Source organism: Pistacia vera, unplaced genomic scaffold, assembly GCF_008641045.1.
Source record: "Pistacia vera cultivar Batoury unplaced genomic scaffold, PisVer_v2 Contig40, whole genome shotgun sequence".
Taxonomy (NCBI): Eukaryota; Viridiplantae; Streptophyta; class Magnoliopsida; order Sapindales; family Anacardiaceae; genus Pistacia; species Pistacia vera.
Genome location: NW_022196224.1, coordinates 1,320,259 through 1,347,943, shown reverse-complemented (window position 1 = coordinate 1,347,943; position 27,685 = coordinate 1,320,259). Strand labels below are relative to the sequence as shown.

General features: G+C 33.1%; 1 protein-coding gene and 1 long non-coding RNA gene across 2 annotated transcripts; both read right to left on the bottom strand.

Annotated features, from left to right (window-relative positions):
• Positions 1 to 132: 132 nt before the first annotated feature.
• Positions 133 to 25,797, bottom strand: LOC116141628 (serine carboxypeptidase-like 20). Its single transcript, XM_031427109.1, has 14 exons — positions 25,628 to 25,797; positions 13,470 to 13,606; positions 12,027 to 12,103; positions 11,364 to 11,486; positions 9,683 to 9,785; positions 9,552 to 9,589; positions 9,372 to 9,473; positions 9,182 to 9,265; positions 8,820 to 9,071; positions 8,255 to 8,320; positions 7,992 to 8,113; positions 6,932 to 7,045; positions 6,781 to 6,826; positions 133 to 451 (listed from the first exon to the last, which is right to left on the bottom strand). Exons 1-14 carry the CDS (start codon positions 25,783 to 25,785, stop codon positions 368 to 370), a joined length of 1,506 nt encoding a protein of 501 aa, XP_031282969.1. The 5' UTR covers positions 25,786 to 25,797; the 3' UTR covers positions 133 to 367.
• LOC116141629 lies at positions 13,706 to 14,391 on the bottom strand. Its single transcript, XR_004129823.1, has 3 exons — positions 14,165 to 14,391; positions 13,951 to 13,984; positions 13,706 to 13,855 (listed from the first exon to the last, which is right to left on the bottom strand). It is a non-coding gene; the product is annotated as an uncharacterized LOC116141629 (long non-coding RNA).
• Positions 25,798 to 27,685: the final 1,888 nt, after the last annotated feature.

Sequence of the window (27,685 nt, the reverse complement as noted above, 5' to 3'; positions counted from 1 at the left end):
AGAAATATGTGAATTAATCAAATGGCAATTGGTTTTATTTGAAATAGTACAAAAGGATTATCCAAATTGCATAACTACGCAAACAACAATACATTCATTCAAAACATAAAATAAATTCCAAAACAATAATACTTTTTTTTTTTTTTGCCTAGAATCAAGTCCATTTCCATGAATTTTGCACACAAATAGTCTGAATTCGATCAGATCCTCATTTCCATCCTTTCAAAATCTGAATTTACTTCACTTTTTAAGGATCTTATAATATGTTTTAAAGTAAATCTAGTTTTTCTTTCATAATCTGAAGATGGAAAATAAGAAGTCTGCTGTTAAATTCGATGTCCGAAGATGGAAAATAAGAAGTCTGCTGTTAAATTCGATGTCCATCCAACCAGCGGCTGTAGAAGTCCAAAGCCTCTTGTGGCTTGTACTCAGGGACTGTATGCCCTGCTCCCTGCAAAATTGACATTGTAATTATTGTGAGAACTAAATTCAGAATTAATGTCTGCTCCAAGAACATATAAATAAAATGCAAAAGTTTTCATTTGATGATTTGAGCATTATGTATATTAAAAATTCTTAGCTGTGAACCTAAAATGCTAGTATGAATTACTTCATGTATACACAAATCAACTTTGCAAGCAAGTTTTTTGGTCATTTAATGGAAAATTTTGCGTGAGAGTTAACTCTTGTTGACGTAAATTGAGGTTCAAATTTTAAATATAACAAGACTAACTAAAATATGAAAACTTTTTGGTGTAGAAATCCTTTTTTTTTTTTTTTTTTTTTTTTGAAATATGGCCTAGTATTTTTGATACAGGAAATGAACAAAAGGACAAACGTTCAACCAAATTTTTCGTTTAAGAAGTTTAAACATGTTATGCCTAAAAAATCAAGGCTAACGTAAGCTTACATCAACAAGCACCAATCAGAGTTCATGAAGACTTTGCGCCGTCTAGGAGCTACCACGTCGCCCTAAGACAAAAAGGATATGGCTGTCATCAACTCAGCAGGTTTAGGTTTTGTCTATAAGTGAATAGGGGCTGCATACCTGTCCAAGCCCCAAATAATTTGAGGATATTTCCTAAGTTATCAGCCAATGGGAGGTAAGGAAGGATTTGCATGTCACCTATCCACTTGCAGACTTATAATCATTACCTTGAATTTAGCCACTATAAATAGAGGACTCCCCGTCTTATTTTTAGGATCTTTACTTTCATAACAATCAATAGCAAAGACAACTTGCAAAAAAGAGACTGACTTGATATTCTCTTTGAATACTCTCAGTTATTATACATCTACTCGCTGTTCGCTATAAGTAACCTCTTGTAACACTCACTTATATAAAAGAAATAGGGGACGTAGGAATCGCTTTAAGCATCCAAACCACTATAAAAATCCTCCGTCTTATTTATTATTTGGTCTTTGCATTCAATAACTTTGTTTAACCTTGTCCTAACTCCAAAATCAACACTTTGCACATGCGAGGTCGTTGGTGTCAAAATCATGCATCAACAGTTTGACGTTAGAATGAGGGCTCATTTCCATCAGCTCTACAAATGTTTCGAGGTCTTGAAACTGAGCACACCAATACCAATAACGAAGAGATCCCCTGAGTACAGGATGTTACTTCTCCCAAAATACTCCCAGTTCCCCAAAGTACTACAGTGGGAACCTCCTCGACCTTTTAGCCTGATCTGGCTATAATATCTGGAAAGGTTCAACAACACCCTCCAAATGGTTAACTGGAGGTTAGATCGTTTGGATTAGGTCATGCCACCTGATTCTGATTAGGCGGTGCCGCCTCCAAAAATGCCTATAGGTCATGCTAAAGTGTGGAAACGGGCGAAAGCTCATACCACGCACACTGCAGCGCATAAGAATAAGGGAAAACAGGTGGCTGATAATGGGCCAAAAGGCTCTAAAGGGTTAGTAAATACATGTCATGAAACAGGTAGACTACCTATATCTTTGCAACTTGGCGGTATGTCACATCGTGAGCCGTCTCATGCCACATCGCATGGGCATCGCCACAAGAGTGCTCAGCAAGGAGATTCCCACCATCGCCGGAATGATGGTTTCGACCATCACCAAAAAGGAAATACCCAGTGTCCGTAGGTTGGTTCTGACCACCACAAAGGTTGGGATAACTCCCCAAGCCATTCAGTGCCTTCACATGGCTCTAGCCAACATGTGTCAAGGTATGTCGAAGGCTCAAGCCAAGACAGGGAATTGTCCAATCTACGATCCTTCCTTAATCGCAATTGTGGGGAACGTACCAACGTTGCGGAAAGTGATCCCCATGTGGCTCCACTTCCTCAGATTGAGGAGTTACAACTAGCTCTGGATCAGCTTAAAGCTCAGTAGAATAAGCGAGGGCAAGTTGTTGAGGCGTCTCCCTTTTCTGTAGTAGTTCTAACTACTCCTCTCCTATTAAGATTTAGAATGTCTGACATGAGAGCATTCGATGAGAATTTTGATCCATAGGATCATCTCTATGAGTTTAACGACCTCATAGAGCTTCACCAAGTTTCTAACTTGGGAAAATGTCGCTGCTTAATAGTGACTCTGACTGCCTATGCTAAACGTTGGTTCAGATCGCTTTCACTAGGGTCTATCAACTCGTGGCAACAAATGAGCTCATTATTTTTGAGACACTTCCAAGCCAATCGGAAGTTCTCAATGTCGTTGAGCTATCTTAGAAACATACGCAGGAGAGAAATGAGTCTCTCCAATCCTACATTGACAGGTTCCACAAGAAACTAGATAAGGTAGCTAATACACTCGAAGATTCAGTTCGAACTCTTATTATAGCTAGAGTTCGCCTGCAAACCAACCTTTGGAAGAAATTGCAATCTGAGGACGATATTTCGCTCACTCACTTTAACAACCTCTCGTGATCGTGACACAAATTTATTTACTCCATTAAATGCATCGGTATCAACTATTCTAGATAAATCTAAAAAAGATAATCTGCTCGGAGAGCCAGAGCCCAAGAAAAATCCCCCTTATAAGAGAAACAGCAAGAAATTTTGTCATTATCATTGGGATAATGGGCACCATACCAATGAAGGTCGAGCTCTTAAGCAGGCTATTGAAGACTTCATTCAAAGGGGCACTTTAAGGAGTATGTTGATGGCCCAGGGAGAAGGATTAAAAGGGCAATAAAAGTAAGCGCCGTGGTTGCAAGGGTCACCATTTGGTGGGGATTATCTTTGGGGGACCACACATCGTGGGAAATTCTCAAGGTGCTCAGGAGAAATATGCTCGAGAAGCTCGTCATGAGCCTGTGAGTGTGTTAAACACAGTGCCACGACCAACTAAGGTGTGTAGAGAAAAAGAGATTATCTTTTCTAAGAAAGATGCGATATGATTGCATCACCCTCATGAAGATGCACTTGTTATTGCGGCGAAGATAAGAAGATACGAAGTCCACAGAATGTTGGCGGATAATGGAAGCACCATGAACATCCTGTTTCAGCAAGCATTCGAGGAAATACAATTGGAGGAGACAGATTTGAAGCTTGTCTTTATCCCTATTTATGGCTTTACTGGGGATCATCTGATTCCCAAGGGAACGATTGCACTTCCTATCACTTTGGGTGAGAGACTATCCGTCCACTTTTAATGACATATTGGGACGACCTCTATTGCGGAACTTTAAAGCTGTCACCTTTATCTATCATCTGAAGGTGAAATTTTCCACTCTGATAGGGTATGGGGAAGTTAAGGGGTCTCAGAGTGAATCTCGCGACTACAATATAAGAGTAGTGCAGATGGCATGCAAAGGGAAAGGGAAGTCAGTGGGCATTCTCGAGCAGGCAATGACAATCAACAGGATCAAACCACAGCCTAGTCAACATTGATCCTTGTGTTCAGGAGGAGTATTCCCACAGTGGGCCTATTGAGAATTTATCTGAGGTATCAGTCGACTAGAATGAGCCGATTCGTGTGTGTAGAATCAGAAACAATCTCAGCCCTCAGCTTTCTACTGATTTAACAAGATTCCTTAGACAGAATATAGATGTTTTGCATGGACTCATGCTAACATGGTCGGGATCAGTCCAAATATTATATGTCATGCACTTAACATCAATAGTGAAGTCAAACCAATTCGCCTGAAGAGAAAAGCCATGGACACAGAGGGTTATACTGCTCTTAAGGTTGAGGTGGATAAGGTCCTCTCAATCGAATTCATTCGGGAGACTCATTACTTGAGTTGGGTTGCCAATCCTATTTTGGTGAAGAAACCCAACAGCAAATGGTGGACTTGTGTTGATTTCATGGATCTGAACAAAGCTTGTCTAAAGGATAGTTTCTCTTTGCCTAGAATCGATCAGCTCGTTGATGCCACTTCTAGGCACGAGCTGTTAAGCTTCATAGATGCCAACTCGAGGTATAATCAGATCCCAATGTACATGCCCAATGAGGAGCAAACCTCCTTTATCACAGATTGAGGCCTATACTACTATAAAGTCATGCTTTTCGATCTGAAGAACGCTGAAGTGACCTACCAGTGTTTGGTTAATCGTACGTTTTTTGAGCAAATCTAGAAATCAATAGAGGTCTATGTTGATGACATGTTGGTCAAGTCGTATGTCACTTCAAATCACATAGCTAACCTTGTAGAAATGTTCGATATACTCCATAGACATAGAATGAAACTTAATATTCTTAAGTGTTCATTCGAAGTATCCTCAGGAAGATTCCTAGGGTATATGGTTAACCATTAGGAAATTAAAGTCAACCCGAAAAGATCCAAGCTCTTCTAGATATGAAAAGTCCCTCCAATCGAAGACAAGTCCAAAGCTTGAATAGGAGAATACCGACTCTTAGTCGCTCCATATCAAGAACAACAGATCGTTGTTTGCTGTTTTTTAACATACTCAAAGCCAGCAAGAGATTTGAATGGACTCCAGAGTGTGAGCGAGCCTTCCAAAGCATAAAAGAGCATCTCGGAAAACCAACTCTTCTATCCAAGCCTCTTCTTAAGAAAATTATTTTTCTCTACCTGTTCGTCTCTCAGTATACAGTCAGTGCAGCTCTCATTCGGGGAGAAGGCAGAATTCAATGGCCAGTGTATTATATGAACAAGCGACTACTAGACGTAGAGACACGATATCTACAGATGGAACAATTAACTTTTTCCTTGCTGATCGCTCTTAGGAAGTTATGACCTTACTTCCATGCCCGCACCATCCATATATCGACCAATTATCCACTCAAGCAGGTCCTTCAAAAGCCAGAGGCTTCGGGTAAGTTGCTCAAGTGGGTTATGGAACTAAGTCAGTTTGATCTATATTATAGACCAAAAGTAGCAATCAAATGGCAAGTTGTTGCTGACTTTATTTTAGAGTTCACTTATCAGCCTGATTGGGAACCCAAATAGCCAACTGTCAAGCGCAACAGATAACATCTAAAAGGGTTGTTCCAAATAAGACATTTATTTAACATGTCTGACTTGGACACCGAACAAGATGAATTTCAGTTTTTAAGTGTTTTCAGGTCGTAAATGACAGATAGAGTTTGAAACACATTTTGATAGCACTACACAAGATCATGCTCAGGTTGCCTGCCTTTGGAAATGATCAAATCAGGTCGCTTGTGTGACTCTTAACATCTAGATTACAACCTACACTTAGTTCACTAGTCAGATCAAGTAGTCAACTTCAAGTCGTCTGCAGTGATTGGGCTATATTCAGCTTTTAGCTCGAGCAAGCACTTCTTAAGACAAGTCAGGTCGCGACATAATCATGAAGTTCTCAAGGTCCAATTCTTGAACCTTAAGAACTAAGGAGCTTCAGTAATGCCTAAAAAATCAAGGCTGATGTAAGCTTACATCAACAAGCACCAATCAAAGTTCAAGAAGACTTTGCGTCATCCGGGAGCTACCACATCGCCCCAAGATAGAAAGGATACGATTGTCATCAACTAAGCAGGTTCAGGTTTTGTCTATAAGAGAATGGGGACTGCACACCTGTCCAAGCCCCAAATAATTTAAGGATATTTCTTAAGTTATCAATCAATAGAGGGCAAGGAAGGACTTGCACGACATCTACCCACTTGCATACTTGTAATCATTATCTTGAATTTAGCTGCTATAAATAGAGGACTCCCTATCTCATTTTCAAGATCTTTACTTTCATAACAATCAATAACAAAGACAACCTGCGAGAAAGAGACTAACTCGATATTCTCTTTGAATACATAGTTATTGTACATCTATTCACTGTTCGCTATACGCGACCTCTTGTGACACTCACATAATCGCTTTAAGCATTCAAATTACTATAAAAATCCTCTATCTTATTTATTGTTTGGTCTTTGCATTCAATAGCTTTGTTTAACTTTGTCTAAACTTTAAAATAAATTAATCATGTGTAATTTATAAGTTTTGCTTAGCACTTTGCACATGCAAGGTCATTAGTGTCAAAATCACGCATTAACAAAACCAATTTTTTTCCCTTTAGTGGTTTCTTTACGTTATCAATGCAAAATGTTGGTCTTTTATTTAAAAATAAAAAATAAAAACGTCCATAAGAGAGAATAACTATATATAGAATCACATTTCTAAAACTTTTCAAGTTTTTTTAACGCAATAAACTTTTTTAACATGTGTTCTAAGACACATGTTATATATGTCCTCAATTATATATAGGATTTTTTTTTTTTTTTAATACACCATGAGTGAATATTCCTAATAATAATTATCTATAAAAACATTTTATATTTACCAAAATTGAAACAGAAATAATTTTAAATTCTTAAGCTTGAAATTGATACCTTGACCGTGAGAAAGGTGAGGTTATGGTCATAACTTTGCAAGTACCTGCAAAGAGGATATTAATTTGTTTAATTCATATAATTAATTTTAAGCAGCCCTACAAATTGGATGAAAAAAATTCATGTACAAATTAAGTGTTAATTAACTCACCCTGCAATTTGGCCTTTGGATATCCATGATCTCCATCCACCAATTTTCTTATATCCAAGGGACCTAGTCCATGCTTGGCTCCCAGTAAATGGTACACACATATCATGGTCTCCACTGCAAGAGAAATGATTAAGAATTAGTAAAAACACATCTATTTGATATTGTTGAAAAATTAAAGATAATTTTTTTTTTTTCCATTAGGCATAATCTATTTTTTGAGAAATTTTTTTGAAATTTATTTGATTTTGTATAAGATCTGGTAGACTTGTATAGCGGATGGGGGTTTATCCGAACCATGATATAAACCACCATAAAAAGTAAACACTGAAGAACAGTTAAAAAAAATTTGCAAGAAATATCGTGTTTACACACTCCATAATTGGTTGGTTGTACATATAGCCGCTAAAAGATATTTTTGAAGAATTGTGACTCAATATTGACTTTAGCCTACATATTTATGCAATGAGTTAACTATTTGCCACCTTTGAGGTTTAGTGCAAAAATGTTTTACCTTCCAATTTAGGGAAACTAATGCTAACAACCACAAATAAAGGTTTGATCAAATTATATATAATCATACGAAGTGTAGGAAAAACATTTTGAATAAATGATTAACAATTTTGATCAAACAATTGATCATTTTTACAAGAACTGTCATAGTATCAAAATGATCAATTGTTTGACCAAAAATACTAACGGTTTATTTAAAATATATTTTTTGCTTCTTTAATTTCGATACATTTAAATAAAAAAAAAAAAAAAAAAGCCATCATGGAGTGACAATAATAGCCAAACCTCAGGAATAACACTTATAAACCCTTATATAATTTATCCCAAGTGATCTGTATATGAAAATTTAATCCAAAGTGATATATTATCTCATTAAGTTAGTTGGGATATATTTACATTTTGCTCAATTTCTGGCCTAAAAAAATCATTTTATTGTAAGAAAAAGAAAATTAATAGCTATAATCTTAAGAATGCAAACGTTACCTAACACAATGAAATGAAATGATATTTTGGAAAATATTAGAAAAGTTCAATTAATATATTAATTTACCTGAATATAAGTGCTCGATATCCCTGAGAAGTTAGAGATTTATGGTAAGGAATCATACTTCCAAGTTGATTATGATAAGTAATTCTATCTGTACATAATTCCCAACTGCCTGCTACATCAACCTGCCATTAATTAAAATTTATTAGCATCAATTGAATTATAATATTGGATACATTAATGAACAAAAAAAAATTAAAAAGAGATTAATGTTGAATCCTGGAAATAATTAGAAATTAATTGAAGCTGAAGATTTATATGTTTACTGGATCTGCATGAAGAGCTTTTCTAACTGCTTCGTTGTTTAGCCATACACTTGCAACTTCATCATCCTGCAAAATACAAAATATATTCATAAGTAAAGTTAATGCTTCACGACCACCTCTGAGTGTCTGACAGCTTGGGCAAGGAGATATGAACTTTTAGGTATATTACTCAAGAGATTTTGACTTTTATTCCTCTCGGTTACTAATAGGGGTGGTCATTGGAGACCCGATTGTTAACTTTACGGGCCTGGAGATTAGTCGAGATGCATACAAGCTAGTTCGGCTACCTCCGGTCACCAAAAAAAAAAAAAAAGCTGGTAAATTGCTAATTACTTACCATGGATGTCAGAATTTTTTAAATCCATACTTCTATTTATCAACGTCAATAAATGTTAATTAACAAAATTTTGTAGTTTTTTATGTAAGAAAATTTGAATTAAATTTTGTTTTTTAGCATTTATAGCAAATCGTAAATTATCAACATCAATAAACAAGGATTATGTTTTAAAAAAAAAAAATCGATGTTCATATAAGGAACAAATAAAAAATGGTTTGAGTAACTTACAACACATGCAATATGGCGATGTTCATCTCCTTCAATAAGTTGAGGCCACAATGTGACAATGCCATCTTTTACAGTAGACCAGAGAGGCCAAGCTCGCCCAAACATTCTTTTTCTCACTTTGAGAGGCCTCTCAGTGGCCCCTAGCTGCTGGAAGCTCGCCGGCAAGCTTGAATTTGCATTGCTATCTTGTTGTGATAGAGGTTCATGGAAGCAAGGTTGAAGAATGTTGTAAATATTTAGTCCAGTTAGAGCCTAAACAATATATCCAAAATTAATCAGAAAAATAAGTTTTGTTGAAGAAGATTGTTTAGGATATAATCAAGGAATCAAATTTTAATTGAGTCAAGAAAAAACTAAGTCACCTCGTCAACTTTTAGCATACTCCTCATGCAACCATCATTGGATTCATAATCATAGTAGATTCCTCTACAAGCACCTTCAACTTCCTGTAACATTAATTAATTTCTATTTCAAGCATTGCCTTGTTTGAATAAAAATAGTGTTATTCAACTTCTAAAAATAATGTTAAACAAAGAGTTCAAATTCTCCTACCTCAAAAAGATCATCTGAGATAAGTCCCATTCCATGGGCAAAGGGAATAAGAGCATTTCCGTCAAACATTCTATCTGTTACTCCATTTCCCACCAAGTAACCCTACAAATATAAACTCGTTATTGTAACGACACTATAAGTTAACTATAGAGGAATTTTTCTTATTCAAGCACTCCATACTTCGAAGTTGATTCTAGGTTTGTCGCCAGCTTTTATTCCTGGAAAAGAATTAGGAGAAATTAATCTATAAATAAATTGAGGGTCAAGATAAAAATTAATGTAATTATTAATTAATTTAATAAATTCTTTACCTTTGACTACTTGAGAAGCAAGAGTAGGTACATAAATACCAGCATAAGACTCTCCAGAGATATAAAATGGGTTGTTGAGAAACTCAGGGTATAGCTTAAACCACTAATTTCAAAAACAAGAAATTTCTTATTAATTAAACTTTCAATTCAACAAGCTCACATCTTTTAACTTATATATTAAATTTGCTTATGACATTTCAAAAGAAATTTCAGATAATATTTTCTTTCTCAAAAAAAAAATAAAATAAAATAAATAAATAAATAATTGATTGTTGTTCTATTTCACATCTTATGATTAAACTTTCTCAGACATAAGTTTCATATGTTTTAATTCAGGATAATCCTTGAACCACGATTGGTTCAGATGGAGGGTAACGTTACCTTGCAATAACATAACTAAACTTTAACCACCGTTGGGTGGCTTAATAATAAAAGAGTAAAAGGAGATTTCATGAGTTCCTGAGTTCGAGTCCCCCCAAACACTAATAAGGTGTTCATTAGGGCTCTTACTCGGCCGGTAGTTCCAGGGTCCTAAAAGATTAGTTGAGGTGCGCGCAAGCTAATGGAGACACCCCGATGAAAAAAAAAAAAAAAAACATAAGGGTAATGTTACCCTGCAATAACATAACTAAACTCTTCTTAACAAAGTCAATACTTGAGCTTTGATCCCATGATACACATTAAGGATAATGTTACCCACCATTAAACATGGTTAAACTCTCTGCCTCTATATTTTCTCAAGGTTCTTTTTTTAATTTTTTAATATCAAGTTTATTTTTTAATAAGAAAGAAGAGTTGAAGTGGACAAAATCATTGTTTTAAAACCTGGCCTGACCCGGCCAGTTTAACTGGTTGAACCGGGACCCGAAACCTTCAACGGGCTGGGTTTATATTTTTCCTATTCACCCAAAACCCTAAGATTTCAGAGGATGATCGGCGAACAATTGTCAGCTGGGATGTTGGGGCTTTTGAAGAGAAACTGCCGGTGAATGCAATGGTGGTGATGACGTTGATTTTCAGTGAGTAAATCGACCGAAAATCGAACAAAACTGGCAGCAAAAACAAACGGTTTTTGCCGGCGATTGGCGAGGTTAACGGGGGTGGGGTGAGATGGGTTTTGGTCGGGAGGAAGAGGGTAGTAATTTCTGGGTGATGGGGACAGTTGTCGACGCCGACGTCGATGAGATCTGGCCTGGAATGCTGACGCCGACGTCGGTGAGATTTGGCCGAAATCGAACCTATTTCGGCCAGATCTTGGGTATAATTTAAGGGGAATGGGCTCAAGGGACGATTGGGGTTACATCTAGGGTGTCGTCGCCCCTAACTAGTCCCCGACCGATTTGTATTTAGGATGTGTTTGCTAAATTTTAAACCTATAGGGATGTAACGAATTTTTAGGGGTATATTTGCTGAATTTTAAAAGTTTTTATCAACCGGTTGGACCGCCGATCAAACTGGTTAAACTGGTCAACCCGAAACCAGGCAACTTTGCCAGGTTTCACCTCGGGTTGGGTTTTAAAACATTGGATAAAATCTTTTCTTGAAGTTTGAAAAATATTTGGACTTCAATTTCTAGAAGTTCTACGAATTAAAATGTTTTACATGCAGGAAATGCTTTTATCAAAACATGTTAAATTCTTACTTAAAGCATTCATAAACTCATCCTAATTAAATTAATTACCTTAAGGAGGAAAGCATGTGTATCAACTGCAGTTTGTATGTCTCCAGTTATGTATTTGCTTTCATTTTTGGAGTAAGACAGTCCAACCCCAGCTGGAGAATCCAAATAAATAATGCTTGAAACCTGTATAAGATTACAAACAGACGATTTTTTTTTTTTTAATTTCTAATATATATATCAATATTTTTTTCGATAAAAATAGACATAAATTAAATACAATCACTAAATATGTGTCGTAATATGTTACTAATCCAATACAAATAAACCGGGTGAGTTAGATTTGACCATCGATACTGTTATCGAACAAGTAATTTGAGAATTCAATCTCATTAAAATTTTGTACATTCTATTGTAATACGTACAATCGAGCAATAAAAACATTGCACGGAATGAGAGAGGAATATAGCTGTTTTTCAGTGTTTTGTTGTACTACAACGATTATCTTCATCTTAACAGTATATATTAACATGGTTCACAAATAAAATATGCCTGACCGAAAAGATTATGAGACAAAACAAGCACGAAAAGGGGACAAAACACAACAAATTTATTTGGGATATTTGGTACTAAGAATTGTTCTTGTCATGTGAATTCAAGGCCATTTAATATGTCCTCAAAAAAACACAAAAAAAATTTATGTAATGAGAGAGAATTGACACTGACCTTTGTCCAGCTATATGGATTGAGATGCAACTTGGGCAGGCCCCCTTTTTGATTTCCTTCTTCAAAATTGAATGGCCCTGCATTGGAAAATGTAACATTTTCTTTCTTGGTAAGGTTCATCAATTACATTGATAATTATCACCCAAAACTATAGAAAAAAAAAAAAATCCCTTTTAGCTTTTGATGATTATTAAGTTTTAAAGTGTTAAAATAAACAACAAAAAGGTAATGACATCAATACCCACTCATTATGAGGTAAGTTCTTGTGATTTAACAAAAGAAATTATGGAGAGGATGATTAACTTGGAAACTTTATATTCTTTTTAATAAATCTAAGTTACGTGAGATTCTGGAATCTTCATCCATTCAAAGAAATCTAAGTTGTGAATAATTGTCTAAATACTTCCAAGTGAGACTAATCACAAACATAATTAGATAAAATAACACCTATTGGGAGTAAGAGTGGGCTCTTTTATTTGGGAACTGTCGACCCGACCCGACCCGACCCGACCCGGGAAATTGGGGTTTGGGAACTAGATCTATGTATAGAAATGGTAGTTTAGAAAGCAAACAAAGCAACACCATAGAACTTAAAAGATGCTTCAAGATGGTTTGGTCATCACATGAAGTGGGTGTGGGGCAAATATGAAAAGACATGATCTGTCAGTGTCACCCTCTCTCTCGAACAACAAATCTCTCAACCAAATGCGTTACAGAGATTAGGGTTTTGTCCTTTTCGTGGACACTCAGCAGTACATAATTGACTTACAAAAAATATCAATCATAAATCAAAAGAAAAAGAAAAAGAAAAAGAAAAAATTCCCCATAATTTTATGTCTCGCCCTGACTTTAATTTGTGGTTCCACTCCCTCCTGACTTCTTATTGTCTTCCAAACTTAATTTTACCAATATTTTCATCCTATACTCCGATATTATATTTACTGATTAATTGACAATATTTTTTTTTTTTTGCGTAAATCCGATAATTGTCTCTTCCGCGACTTGAAGATAAGACTCTCTGGATATAACTAACCCTAATGGCTAAAAAGCTTGCCATCCGACTAGAAGAGTAGAGGTGATTAACAATATTTACTGACCAATTAAGGGAAAATTGGGGGTTATTGGACCCTATTAAAAAATAATAGAATTTACTTATGTTAATGTTTCTAGATTTGATTTACTATTTTTTTTTTTTTAATGCATATACTAAATTAATTACACTCCCACTAGCTTAGTTTTCCTCCAACATTCTTGTTTACTGACAGGGTCAAATTCTAACCCTATGTGAGAGTTCTGTAATAATATTTTTCCTGCCAAATTTGTTATAATATCAGTCTGGAACGTCTGGTAACTTTGTAGACAGTACGAACTGTCTACAAAGTTACTAGACTGATAGTATAACAAAGTTTGCAGGAAAAATATTAATTATGAAAAGATGCCTACCATGTTCATAAACAAAGCCATCAAAGCTGGAGCAACCAGGGCCACCATTGAGCCAAAGAACAACAGGATCCTTTGAGGGATTTCTTTCTGAAGCGACGAAGTAGTAGAAAAGATTCTTCTCATCTACACTCACATATCTACAAAAAAACACAAAATAGAAAACTATTCACCATGCAAAAACTTCATGAAATAAAAAATAAAAAATTAATTGCGAAAAATTAACTCACCCAGAGTAGTGTTTGGATGGAAACTTTCCAGTGAAACCAGGCAAATTGGTGACAAGAGAACCAGCTTGAATTGCTTCAGAAAATTGAAAACTCAAAATAAATATGCAACAAATAAAGACAAGAAGGTTGTTGATGGCCATAATTAACCTTCAAAATCCTCTGCAAAATGATAAATAAATATTAAAATTTATAGAAGAACTAGAGGAGGAAGAAGAAGAAGAAGAAGAAGAAGAAGAAGAGAAAGAAGGACAGACCTATTTTTAGTGAGAGGGAAGAAGGACAAAGATGCTTTTCATAGAATAATAAAATATATAGAATTGGTAGCGAAAGGGAGGAACAAAAAAACAAAGGAAGAAAAAGAGATAAAACTTTAGATTATTATATATAAATTAAGCTCAAAAGATTGGATAAAAAGTAAGAAATAAATAAATAAATAAGGAGGATCTTGACTTGATAAAATTTTGATACCTCCACATAAAATTTTGCTGTGTTGATTAAACTTGACTGGTGCATCAATGATTGTATTTCTAAAGACAAAAGGGAGCTTTATTGGAAATGGTTAAAATTCTAGGCACTGAATTATTGAAATAAGCAGAAAATGATGAGGGCTGAGGCGAGAATTTCAAGAAGCAGAGGTGGGACTGGAAGCTATTTCATTTTCTTTGAAAATAGAATTTTCAAACTGTTGGTAGGAGGGATGGATACAACCACCTCCATTTTAATTTTAATGTTGATATATCTTGTGATAATTATGAGATACTTTATGATCATTCTATATTATTGGTTAATTAAATTATTAATAATTTTTTTTATTGATTATTCATATTTTAACATATAAAATTGAAATTCTTGCATACCTTGATTCAGAAGAAGCAGAATCTTGAACTCCCTTTTGGCCCTAATTTTGTGAGTGAGATTATAATTGATTGCTCTAGTTATTTATAGGGAGAGGGAGGATGAATTATCAAGTCTCATAGATTTTACAGATTACCTTATAAAGGTTAAAAAAAAAAAAAAAAGGTTTAGAACACCATTTTTATTAGGACCTTATTTAAAAATAAACTCTCCATTATTAATTAATATCGGTCTATTTGATTGTTATCATTGATAAGATAACACTATCATGTTATAACACATAAAATTAAAATTTTGACACGGATGGGCATGGCCAATTATTTAAAGTCCAACTTCAATTATTACAATTTTGTCTTTAATAAATAGTTGATTGTTTTAAATTGTAAAAAATCAATTATTACAAACTGTATATGACTATTTGCAATCGAAAAATTCTCAAATGCGAATATCCAATTTTTTGTTTTGTAAAATTTAAATTTGCATTAAATGATGTAGATAAACACTAAAAACCAACTTTTACAATTTTTACTTTACAAAATTCGATTGATTTAATGTTTTCATAGTATCTAACCATTAGAGTAAATTAAGGGATATATTGACAAATCAATTGTCACATGCATTGGGATACAAATTTGGGATCTCAATTTTACATATATACCATTAAATGTTTTTTGAGCTAGGATCATCTGATGATATGAGCTCTCATGAGCTTTTAACGATTTAATGTATATTTATAAATATTTGAGGTTAAAATTTATGTGCTGAGTTTTTCTTTTAACAAACCCCCAATTTTTTATTTTATTTTTTTTAGTAACTAAGGTATTCGAGAAAACTTACACACATTTCGACTAATCTTCAAAGGAAGCTATCCCATAACAACCCCCCATTACAACATTTTAGGTAAATCATGAGTAAAGGTACTACCATTGTTACCCACCAACTTTTTTGTTAAGGTAAAACTAGGATAAAAAGAATCTAACCTCCTTGCTTGGTACACTTTTCAAACTCCATCCTATCCTATCCAATCTAATGAAATAAATATTTGTTTTAATATTGACTATTCAAATCAAAATTCAATCTTATTATATTCAACTTAAAACATTTAACAATTACCATTTTCAATAAAAGATTATAAATTAACAAAAACACTTATATTCATCCAACTAATTGACGGCCAAATACGTTGATGGCCAAATCTGGCACACCACCATCAGACGACGGCCAAAAGTCACCGTAATGATACACGATCGATTGGATCTGGTCGAAAACGACCAGATCTATAGTCAACGATCTAGCCGTTGACAACGGCCAAGATATGACAGTCGTCAACGACCAGATCTGGCCGTCAACGTATTTGTTAAATGTTTATAAACTTTTATTGAATGGGTGAGAGTGTTTTTGTTAATTTATAAACTTTTATTATAGGGGTGTTTAATTAAATTAACAAATATAGAGGGTTAAAAAATAATCTAAATATTTTCAGAAAATATTTTTAAAAAATGTATGAAACACATTTTTATAATCTTATTCTATTTAATTAAATCATATCCAATAATATTTAGAATAGACTACTATTCTAAAAAGTTAAACCAAGGGAGTCTTTTTTTACATACCATAATTTCATTATCACGAGCTGGTTATATGAGAACGACAAATAAAGAAGACTTTGACTTAGTCAACGGACATAGCCAATTAAAATCCAAATTAGATTGATAACTTGACGTGAGTGAGGCTTGGTTGATATGAGTGAGGTTTGCCTGTAATTACGTTCAATATATAGCCAATTAAAAGTCAAGAGAAATTTTGTCATTAGCCCTTTCTCTACGTCATTTTCTTCATTAAACGTTAATATTGACTGCTTTTTAGCTTTGAAAAAGCTGGAACCGCAGGATTCCTTCTAGATACGTGTATTTCCCTTATTGCCCTCTAAATTTAAGATAATTGATGTAGGATCAGCTATCAAGGGCTTATCTGATACGAAATTTTCATGAAAAATCTTCGTAAAACTGTTTTTGAATGCAATGCTAAAAGTTAATTCAATTAAAAAACAGTAAAAAGATGATTCCTCAATATTGTAGACAGATGCATTCGGATTGTGTTCAAAAACAAAACAAAAAAAAAAAAAAAAAAAAAAAAAAAAAAGTTGCTTCCAATTTAGTAATAGCAAATGTTATATGTATAAAAATTGACCCATTTATACATTAGTATCACGTTAATTTTAGAATTAGTATTGTTTGTCCAACAATTAATATGGTATTAATTAGGGGTGTTCAAAAGAACCGACTGAAACCGAAACCGGCGAGTACCCGAGGTTCGGTTCCAGTTCCTACCCAGAACCAACCTTCAATGGGTAGATTCTGGTTCCAACCTTCAACGGGTACATTTAAAGTAAGTTGGTTTGACTTTTGAGAATCTACATTTACAAAGTAATGAAGTTTGTAATTTTGAATTTATAATTTGTAATTTTATTTTTGTTAACAAGTGCCAGATTGGGGGGGTATTTGTAAGTTTTTATGGGTTTTTTGTTATTTTAAAAACTTTTAGGGGATCATGTAATTTTATAGGGTACCTAGAACCAAAACTAGAATCGTTGTTACGGGTTATGGTTCTAGGTACCTAGGAACCGAAACCTTTGGTTCCGATTTTGGTTCCAAATTTCAAGGAACCGTCAGTTCTAATTCCTTCAAAAAATATAGAGTACCCATAACCGAACACCTCTAGTATTAATATATGAAAATTTGATCCATTTATATGTCAATATCACATTAATGATAGACTTGATATTATTTGTCCAACAATTAATATGGCACTACTATACAAAAATTTGATTCCATCTATTTGTTAGTATCACATTTATTATAGAATTGATATTGTCTAACCAACAACTAATATGGTACTGAGTCTACTGATACACGAGAACCTACAATGTTTTTTTTTTTTTTTTCTTTTTAATGATAGGGTGTTCACAACAGCTTATGCGTACCTTAACTAATCTTCCGAGACCTTAGAACTATTAACCTGATAAGAGCTCAAGTAGTTATCCCTATTAACAACCGAAAGAAACTTGAACTTATGACTTCTTGAGTAATACACCTAAGAATCCCTATTGAACCTCACCACCCAGAGGTAAAAAAAAAAAAAAAAAAAAAAAATTCCACATGGTTGGATATCAATTTCATATATATATTCTTAGTAAAATATTCAAAAAAAATTTAGATTGTTAGTTGGTCCGTGGATATTCGTAAAATAAAAGTAACCTCATTTCACCAACAAAATTGAGCTAGTCAATACTTGGTTCAATTGAAATTAGAAAAAAAAAAAATTGAAAGGGATTTTATTTTTATCAAAAGTTAATTTAAAAAAAATATATTTTTATCAATATCTCTCAAAGCTTATGAAAAATAGAATTAAAAACAATTAATTTTTATTGTACTTTTATATTCAATTAAATTATTTTACTTTGTTCAACTTCTATTGACTACATGGGATTTCATTTGAATTTGCGATGATAAAAATGAGTGAAGCAAAATAATATTTCTTAAAAGATTTCCCATAAATTATTATTGCCAAAATGGGAATTGAAACATTTATTAAGTTGAAAGATTGTGCTTATTTCAAATTTGTTCTCCAGCAAGCCACTTAGAGTAGAACATCAATGACTCTTTCGGCTTGTATTCAGGAACTGTGTGCCCTGCCCCCTGCAAAATCAAAACTATAATTATATTTCCATACTAATTCACAAGCTAAAACTATTAATTTTTCCCTTTGAAAGTTTAAATTTAGAAAAAAAAAAAAAAAAAAATTGAAAGAGTTGATTGAATCATTAAACAAAGGGTCATTAAATAGTTCAGAATTTTAAGTAAAAAGTACGATATTGAAAAAAAAAAAATTCTAATTTTATACTAATTTTTAAGATTGTATCCAAAAAATGTTTTAGAAAACGTTCTAAGTAATTAATTTATAGATGCAAATGAAATTTTCCCTAGCTATTCTAAAACTAATTAAACATAATGAGATATTTTGTTTGATTTAAGATATGAAAACAATTTTTATAAACTAAAATATGATTCAACTTTTTGAGTTGTAACTTAATATTTTTTAATATTTGAGAATGTGTTTAAAATAATTTTCAAAATTTGTAAAAATTTGTTTTAAGATTAAAAACTATTAAATAAAAAAACAAAAAAAAACTACGACTTTTAATTGTTTTTTTTTATTTTACATTATTTTTAAGGATTATATCTTAAAACTATTTTAAAAAACATTTCGACTCATTTCTACTAAACATGTTTTTATAAGACTCCTTATATCCTTTGTTTTCAAAAGTCAAAAAAAAAAAAAAAAAGTATTTAGATTTTATATCGAACAAAAAAGATTGTTTTAAAGTTAATTAATAACGAACCTTGACGGTGAGAAAGGTAAGATTATGGTCATAAGCTTGCAAATATCCAGCAATTTGATCATCTGATGGAGTCCAAGACCTCCATGCATCCACAGTTTTATATCCAAGAGATCTTGTCCATGCTTCAGTTCCAGTGTGAGGCACACACATATCATGATCACCACTGCCAATAAATTTATCACAAAATTTAATTATAATTTTTTAAGAAAAAAAAAATTAGTTCTCTGTAAATTGAATTTATATAATTTACCTGTAAATTAGTGCTCTGTAACCTTGCATCGTTAAATTTTTGTGGTAACTTAACATACTTCCAGCATCGTGATAGTAACTTATTTTGGATGTGCATAAATCCCAAGCTCCTATCTCACTTGCCTGTGTTTATTTAGTTAGGAACATTAAGAGAATAATAGCCAAGCATAATTTCTGAAAGTCGAGAAAAAAATATTTTGTTATATCGATTTGATAACATTATCAGATTTTTTTATAAATGTAGTTTCAATCTCCGGAAAATATTATTTATGTATTATTCTAACAGTTATATAATAAATTTGATAATATTATTAAACTGATATCATAATAATATTGATCATGAAATGAATATTAGAAATAGTTTACCGGAGCAGCATGAATTGCTTTCCTTGCTGCTGCCTCATTAAGCCAAGAAGTTGCAACAATATCATTCTGCACTAGCAAAAAAATAATTATTTAGTGAAGAGGGAAAAAAAGAAAAAAAAAAAAAAAAGAGAGAAATTCAAAGAACTCTTCCACATTTATTATTTACAGTAAATTACCACAGACCACAAAACCCTACATTTATCATGGAAAGAGTGTAAGACTTGCCGAACAAGAACAAATCCAGAAAGCCGCTTCAACATCTTGCACACCTGCAGGCGCTAAGCATACTGGCAAGTGCCATAGCCTGCACATAGTTAACAGAAATAGTGAAAAACATTAGCAGAACTAATTTAAAATCCAAATGTTGCAATAACAGTTGATGACTAAAAGTAAGTAGAGGAAATTAAAGGTCTTACTTGGATTGGTTGTAGTGGTGAGAGCAGAACCCTTGTAATCACAGTTCCAGGCGTTTCTGCCATTGAATTGGTAGTAGAGATTCATGGCCACTGATGCATGGTTAATGAGAGTATTGGGTAAGTAGCAAGGGCCGCCTTTTTTTATGATATTGCACCCATCACCATTGATGTTGCTACAAGCATATTCAATGTTTGCAGCCAATTCAGCATCGCTTGATGATGGCTTTGCTACGCACCAGGTTGTACCCTGGAATTAACAGCAGCAAAATTAAGATCAACTTCTTTTATCTAGTTTTTCATGTTGCAGAATATAGAAAACGTAATTAGTCTTGAATTTACCTGTGCATTGGCAAGCTTCAGAATTCCTGTTGCACAAATTTTACACAATTAAGAAAATCATCAGCCATATGTTATATTTGATAATAATCCACTTTTAAGATTGAACAACATGAAAAAACCATAATAGAAACAAAAAACCTGAATTGAAGAACAAAAACAGAAGAACAAGTGGGTGAATAGGAAGGGAAATTGTTGCTTTAGCCATTGTTTCTGTAGTGTGAAGGAAAAATTTAGTTGTTATGTGACAGAAGATATTAAGGGGCAGGTTCATATTTATAGACAATGCTTTCACCAGAGCATGATGGCTTTGTTACATACTATAGCTAGACAGATTAATCCATTCATTGGTCATTAAAGGTGACAAATGCCTGGAAACAGCCAAAAAAATTCATTGCAATATGTTACAATTTATGTAACGGAAGGGTTAGTCATAATCAACGGCTATGTTTAATAAGAGATGTGGTGGGGGAATTTGTAGCGGTAGAAGATGAAACGAAATTTACAGCCCATATTATAAGAGTAAACGACTTTTCCCCACCCAAATAATGGCTTAATNACCAACAGATTCTTACACTGTCAACTAATCCCATCTCCACGGAACAGCTATCATTTTCATCTAGGTTATGGTAATTCCCCTTACAAGCAGCAGTAACTTTCTGCAGGAAAAAAAAAAAAACATTTACGTTTATTTTTTGAGATTAATCAAAGGTATAAAAATATAAAATATATCTCTAATGTGCATAACTTGATGTGTTATTTTATACGACAATTACGTTTAAATAATAAATTCACCAACCTCATATATACCATCTGAAATTAGGCCCATGCCATGGGCAAATGGAACGAGGGCATTGGCATCAAATTTGTAATCTGTCACACCATTTCCAATAAGATAACCCTGCATAAAAAAAATATATAAAAAACGAATAATCTACTTTCATCTTCTCTAATTCTCAGAACATGCATTAAAATGATAGTATAAAGTACTGTCAGTACAAATCAAACCTTGAAATTGATGACAGGTTTCGCACCAGCTTTAATTCCTGCAAAGAAAATTAATTATGAGAATATGAACAAAACAAAACCAAAAAACTTGAAATTCATCGTGCAATTTTATATTTAATATATATTAGTAATTATATATGTAATACCTTTTACAATTTCAGAAGAAAGAGTTGGCACATAAATTCCAGCATATGACTCTCCCGCAACATAAAATGGATTAGAAATGAACTCTGGATATTGCTGGAACCACTGATTAATTCCAAAAATTACAGATTAATGAATAATTGATTAGAGAGGGAAATTAAAAAAAATATAAAGCTTAATTTTAAATTATGTTATGATACTTGTGATATAATGAATTACTAATTTGAAATTACCTTGAGGAGAAATTTGTGTGTATCAGAAGCTGTTTCTATGTCACCAGTGGAGTATTGAGTTTTGCCTTTGGAATAAGAGAAGCCAACTCCGGTTGGAGAATCCAAATATATAACACTAGAAACCTGAAAAATTGAAATAATTAAAAAAAAAAAAAATTGATATATATTGTATATTGTATATATGATTGACTCAACAAAGCCAGAATATGGATTTCGACCGTCAATGATAAGGGGATGAGAGTACAAATAATAAACTCTTAAGCAATATTCTGAAAACCGGATCAGACCGTCATTTACCATAAAACCGGATTGAGCTGCGGTATTTCCGGTCTGGTATCTCATAAAAACCGACATTTACCGTTAAACCAGATTGAGCCTCGGTTGGACCGCCGGAATACTGTCAAGTCACGGTCCAATCTCAGCTCAATCCCGTTGGATTCTGGCATCGTTCAACGGAGAAAACACCACCATTGGACGTGACAGCATCTCCACGACCGAACCCATCCATTTTCAATGGCCGTCGTTCAGCCTTCATCGCTCGCCATCCACCTAAAGTTTACGCAACCGTCAGATTTCTTTTGTTGATTCTGGCGAGTTCCGGCGCCAATGGAACTCCCTAGCACTACCATCAGATTTGCCGGCACCTATACATCAAAAGCCCCATGGTTCCAACTTCTATTGGCCGTCGATCGTCGCTGCCGCCAGCACTCACTAGTCTCTTCGCATTACAAGGGTGTTTTAGACAGATTTCAAACCTTAAGGGAGTATTATAGGGGTGTTTTTGATGAATTTCAAACCTTTAGAGACTAAAATATAATTTTATAGAATACGGTCCAACCTACTGATCCAACCGGTCAAACCAGTCAAACTAGAAACTAGACCAATCCCGTTCGGTTTTCGGAACATTACTCTTAAGTTACATTAAGGGGCTAAAGTGTCGAGTTCAATGAAATTGTAGAGATTAAATAAATTTCTTATATAAATTCTAAAACCTTTTACAGGGTTTATTACAATATCGGGATAAGGGTATTCTCTTTTTAAAACGCTCGATTATAGTTTAAGGGTTGAGAAGGAGGGGTAATGTTACCTGTTCAGCATTTAAAATCTCTAACCTATTTATGGAACAAAAATTTATTTGTTGTGTTTGAATTAATGCCCCAAATTTTGGAAGACATTTGCTAATTTAATTTTACTCACCTTAGACCAGCTATAAGGATTGAGATGCAAAGTGGGCAGTTGACCATCTTTGTTTGCTGCTTCGAAATTGAATGGCCCTGTAAAAGTGGAGATAATTAAGAAATTAAATATCTCCTTAATTTTAACATCTCTCATCAAAATAATAAAACTAATATTTGATTGATTTTCTATCTCTTATAATAAGTATAAATTAAAGAAAATAAATAACGTAGCTGTATTTAAGTCCTGATGCATTGACTTGAAAGGCCAAGTGAATGCAATATTATTAATTACTTCTCCCCCCCCCAAAAAAAAAAAAAAAAAAAAAATCACTAAAATGGTCATATATATACTATGTCATCAATAATGTTACAAAAACATTTTTTTTCAGATATTAATTGCAACAATAAATTTTTTATCTAATTATAATGTTTCACTTCATAAATTTTATAATCAATATTATCCTTAAGTACTTATTTTCCAAATGAAATCTAGAGATTTTTACATATGGCCGGGAATTCTGTAAATCAAGCTTCAAAAGTAAATATAATAAAAATAAAAAGGCCTGATATAATTAATATTATTATATAATGATAAAGAATACCCCTGCCTCATTCCCGTTACGGGGATGATAGAAATTCCCCTCCTCCGCCCCACAGGGGAATGTTGGAGACTTGTTCCCGCCTCATTAATTTTACATAAACATAAATTAATTTGAGCATTATCAAACACAATAGTTAATTCTCGTCTAAATGACAAACACTTAAATTAATCATTAAGTTTACATAAATATGGGTTAGGGTTTGTTCTTGTTTAATTGTTTAGGGTGAGAGAAATTGAGAAAATATGGGTTTATATGGGTAAGATAATTGTATAATTAGGTGAAATATAAGGGTATTAGTGAAAAGTATATATATATATATAATTTTTAATTTTATATATTATATACGGGGTGGGACGGGGCAGGGGAAAGACATCACCCATCCCCATTTTATATATTTTATACGGGGTGGGACGGGGCAGGGGAAAGGCATCACCCATGCCCGCCCCATCCTTGGGGACGGGGATTAAAACACTCACCACCCTCACCCCTATCCCCGAAAAAACCAAGGCTTTCCCACCTCATATGGGGCAAGATGGGTCCCCAAAATTCCGGGAAATATTATCATGCCTATCTATAAGCATGGAACTTTTTATAAATATATACATAAGAATTTTCAAGACATTTATTTGAAAAAAAAAAAAAAACCGAATTCCCATTAACTGACGAAGTAATAAACATTAAAAGACATTTTTTTTACCATTTTCGATATCAATATCTTTATATGATTATAATAAACTGTTTAATGAATGTATGCAGCTAACGTCATGTCCACAGGAGAAATGAACTAAACATGTACACTAATCCGATGATGATGGATGATATATAAGACATAAGTTAAGGAAATAATCTACATACACATCATAATCAATAATAATAAAATCTGGACTCCGTCAACTGGTAAAATAATAGAATATTAGAAGACAAGTTTTAATAATTTTTTTTCATCATTGAGGATAATGGAACCAATTTGTTCGTATCTTAATTAATCTTTCGATATTATGAAATTATCGATTGAATAAAAGCTTTGATGACTAGTTTTTACAATTTTCAATGCCAAAAACTCTGTTTAAACTAACCTGTTTAATGAGATCTATATTCTAAATGTATACAATGGTCTAGTATTGATGGGTGATATATATGGTTAATGAACTTATACTCCTCGAAAGTAACGAAATTGACATTTCGCCTAGCTAGACTAAGTTTTTTGCCATTAAAATAGATAAAAGACAAAGTTAGTTTCGGGGGTAAGTGTCATTAACTCTGATTTAGAAAACATAAATTAAATAATAATATACATATATATATCATGATCAATAATAATTAAAATAATGATAAAATACTTCTAAAAATGACAAGTTTGATGGAGCTTTTTAATTAATTACCATGTTCATAGACGAAACAGTCAAAGCTCGAGCAACCAGGTCCACCATTAAGCCATAAAACAACAGGATCTTTTAATGGCTTTCTCTCTGATACAGTAAAGTAATAGAAAAGATTCTTTGAAGCATTTCCACCACCTATTGTCACATACCTACAAATCCCACATCACAAATTCCCATCAAACTACTTCGCCTAAATATAATTTTCAATAATATTACAAATAAATTTTGTATTATTTGAGAAACAATGATACAATGGTCCTCTTTTACATATAACAAAATTCTAAAAAAGAAAAAAAAAAAGTTCTCTCGATTGAACATAATCTTCGATGTTGCTCGATTTTAATGTGTAGTATGAGATTATCATCTTTTGGTCTAATCTGTACAACTTTATTTTCTAATATCATTTGAGAAACGATAAATCTAATGGTCTTCTATATATAAAACAAAACACCATTTAAAAAAAAAACAAAAAAAAAAAAAAAATCAGTCAAACATAATTTTTTTGTTCTAATTTATTATTGTATTGTATGAGATTGTCTGTTTTTGATCTAATCCATACAATTTTGCTTTTAAAATCATCATATATATAAAAAAAAATTGTACCATATGAAAAAAGATGATTGTATGATCCTCTCTATATATCACAAAATCCCATAAATAAAAAAAAATAAAAAAAATCTCAATATGTAATTCCAATGACTAGATCTCGAGTATTACATGAATATATAATAGAATGATACGCAACTTTAGATGAACTTACCCTGAGTAGTGTTTGGAGGGGAAAGTGCCATTGAAGCCAGGAAGTTGAGTGACCAAAGTGTTTCTGGGAGCAGCTTCAACAAGCAATATTGCAAAATTCAGAAGCAATATGGAAAGGGATAAATTATTGCAAAAGATGAATTTATTCTTGGCCATCATCACAACCACTTTGATGCAAAATCCACAAGCACTTTGATGGAAAATTCAAAAGCACTTCGATGCAAAATTCAAAAGCACTTTTTCTATCAAACAGGTTGAATATTGTTTAACCATATGAATGGATATATAGAGAAGTTTTAGAGCTATTACTTTTAGTTAATGGTGTGTTTGTGAGAAAGAGAAAGAGAGAGAGAGAAGACAAGGAGCTTTCTGACAAGAACTTCATGCAAAAAAAGAAAAATGGAGAATCAAGTAGAAGAAGAAAAATTGTTGGCATTTGGCAAAAAAAAAAAAAAAAAAAAGAAATTGACAGAGAAATATTCATTTTAATCCTTGTAGTTTAGGCTAACTAAGTTTAAGGAAATTATTTGAAATACTACCATTTTAATCCTTTGACTTAATTGACTGTTACTTGACTTTGAAAATATGTTGAAATGACGAAACTACCCTTATAAAAATAATTTTAAAGGTATTACACGAACAACTCGACTGTTGAATATGTTTATGTACCAAGTTGAAGGGAAACAGTTTGAATTTAGATCATTATTGTTTGTTTCATTATTTTTTATAGGGGTAATTTTGTTATATCAATATGATTTTCATGTCAATTAACGGTTTATTAAGTCAAAGGATCAAAATGTTATTATTTGAAACAAAAGTCCTTCATTAAACTTCTCTAAAAATAACAGAATTATTGGAAGGAGTGAAAGTTCTTCGCTATGTATAAAAGACAAATATTAAAACTATTAATATTATTAAAATATTATCATATATTATGGATCCGTAAACGTTATTTCAATCTGGTTTGAATGACGTTAGTATTATTAATACAGTACCTGATATAATAAGACAGATTTATATTATGTGGTTGCGAAAACCAAGGGCTTCACCAGGTCATTCTCAAATGTATATCACAGGATTCTTAAATCAATATTTATTTCTTCAAATAAATAATTAGGTTTAAAATAAATAATTTTAATTATGTGGGTGTGAAAACCAAGGGCTAGCACCAAGGGAGCAAGCATGCATGGTCAAGAAAGGGCTTGACAGAGAAGATGAAATTGGAGCCAACTCATGTCCAATTAATATTGTCTTGGTTGTATTAATGATTAAATACTTTTTGATGGAATGAACAGTTTAATTACATGAATTAAGAGAAATTTATTCTAATGGAAACATAATTAAACATTCATTTTGAAATATAATATTATGTTGTCTTAGTTGTCTAAATTGATATGTGCTTTTGTTCTTATATTATAATATTATGGTTAAGTAATAAATTTATCTTACCATCTAAAGATTTATATTTACTTAAAGAGAAAATAACATCTATATTTTACATATAATTTTAAGAGTTAGGTCAAACCAACAACGTCAGCATGTCTAGGAGGTTTGAAATCCAACAAACACACCCTTGTGATCTAAGCAGGAAACCATGAAGCAACTAGGTGACGACGACAACAATCGGCGGCCAATTGAAGTTCATGGTGATGGGGGTTTTAATGTGGAGATGAAGGTGATATTGATGGTGGTGTCAGGTGGGGTGGTTCGTGTTGGAAGTTACCAGAATCAAGGAGGATGCTGTCGGTTTTTGCGAAGCAAATAGTTGGGCGACGACAACAACGATCAGCGGCCAATTAGACTTCGAAATGATCGGGGTTTTGATGTAGAGATGAAGGTGATGCTGATGGTGGTGTCAAGTGGGGTGATTGACACTAGAATCTATCAGAATCAGGGAGAAAGTCATCAGAATCAAGGTTTTGGTGACTAGGTTTTGCAATTTTAGTGACCCGGTATGGGCCTCCGGCCAGTTGGATTGGCGGTTTGCTAATGTTCCACGGATCACTCCAGGTTAATTGATATAGCTAGGTTTATCTTCGGTTTGGACCTGTGAAAGGAC

Excerpts from the sequence above, each read along its gene's own strand:
- LOC116141628 (XM_031427109.1), bottom strand. The coding sequence starts at position 25,785 with ATGATGGCCAAGAATAAATTCATCTTTTGCAATAATTTATCCCTTTCC. Across the intron at positions 13,607-25,627 it reads CCCTCCAAACACTACTCAGG|ATATGTGAGTGTAGATGAGA; the intron begins GTAAGTTCATCT and ends GTTTTTTTGTAG. Across the intron at positions 9,474-9,551 it reads AACCTAGAATCAACTTCGAA|GGTTACTTGGTGGGAAATGG; the intron begins GTATGGAGTGCT and ends TTATATTTGTAG.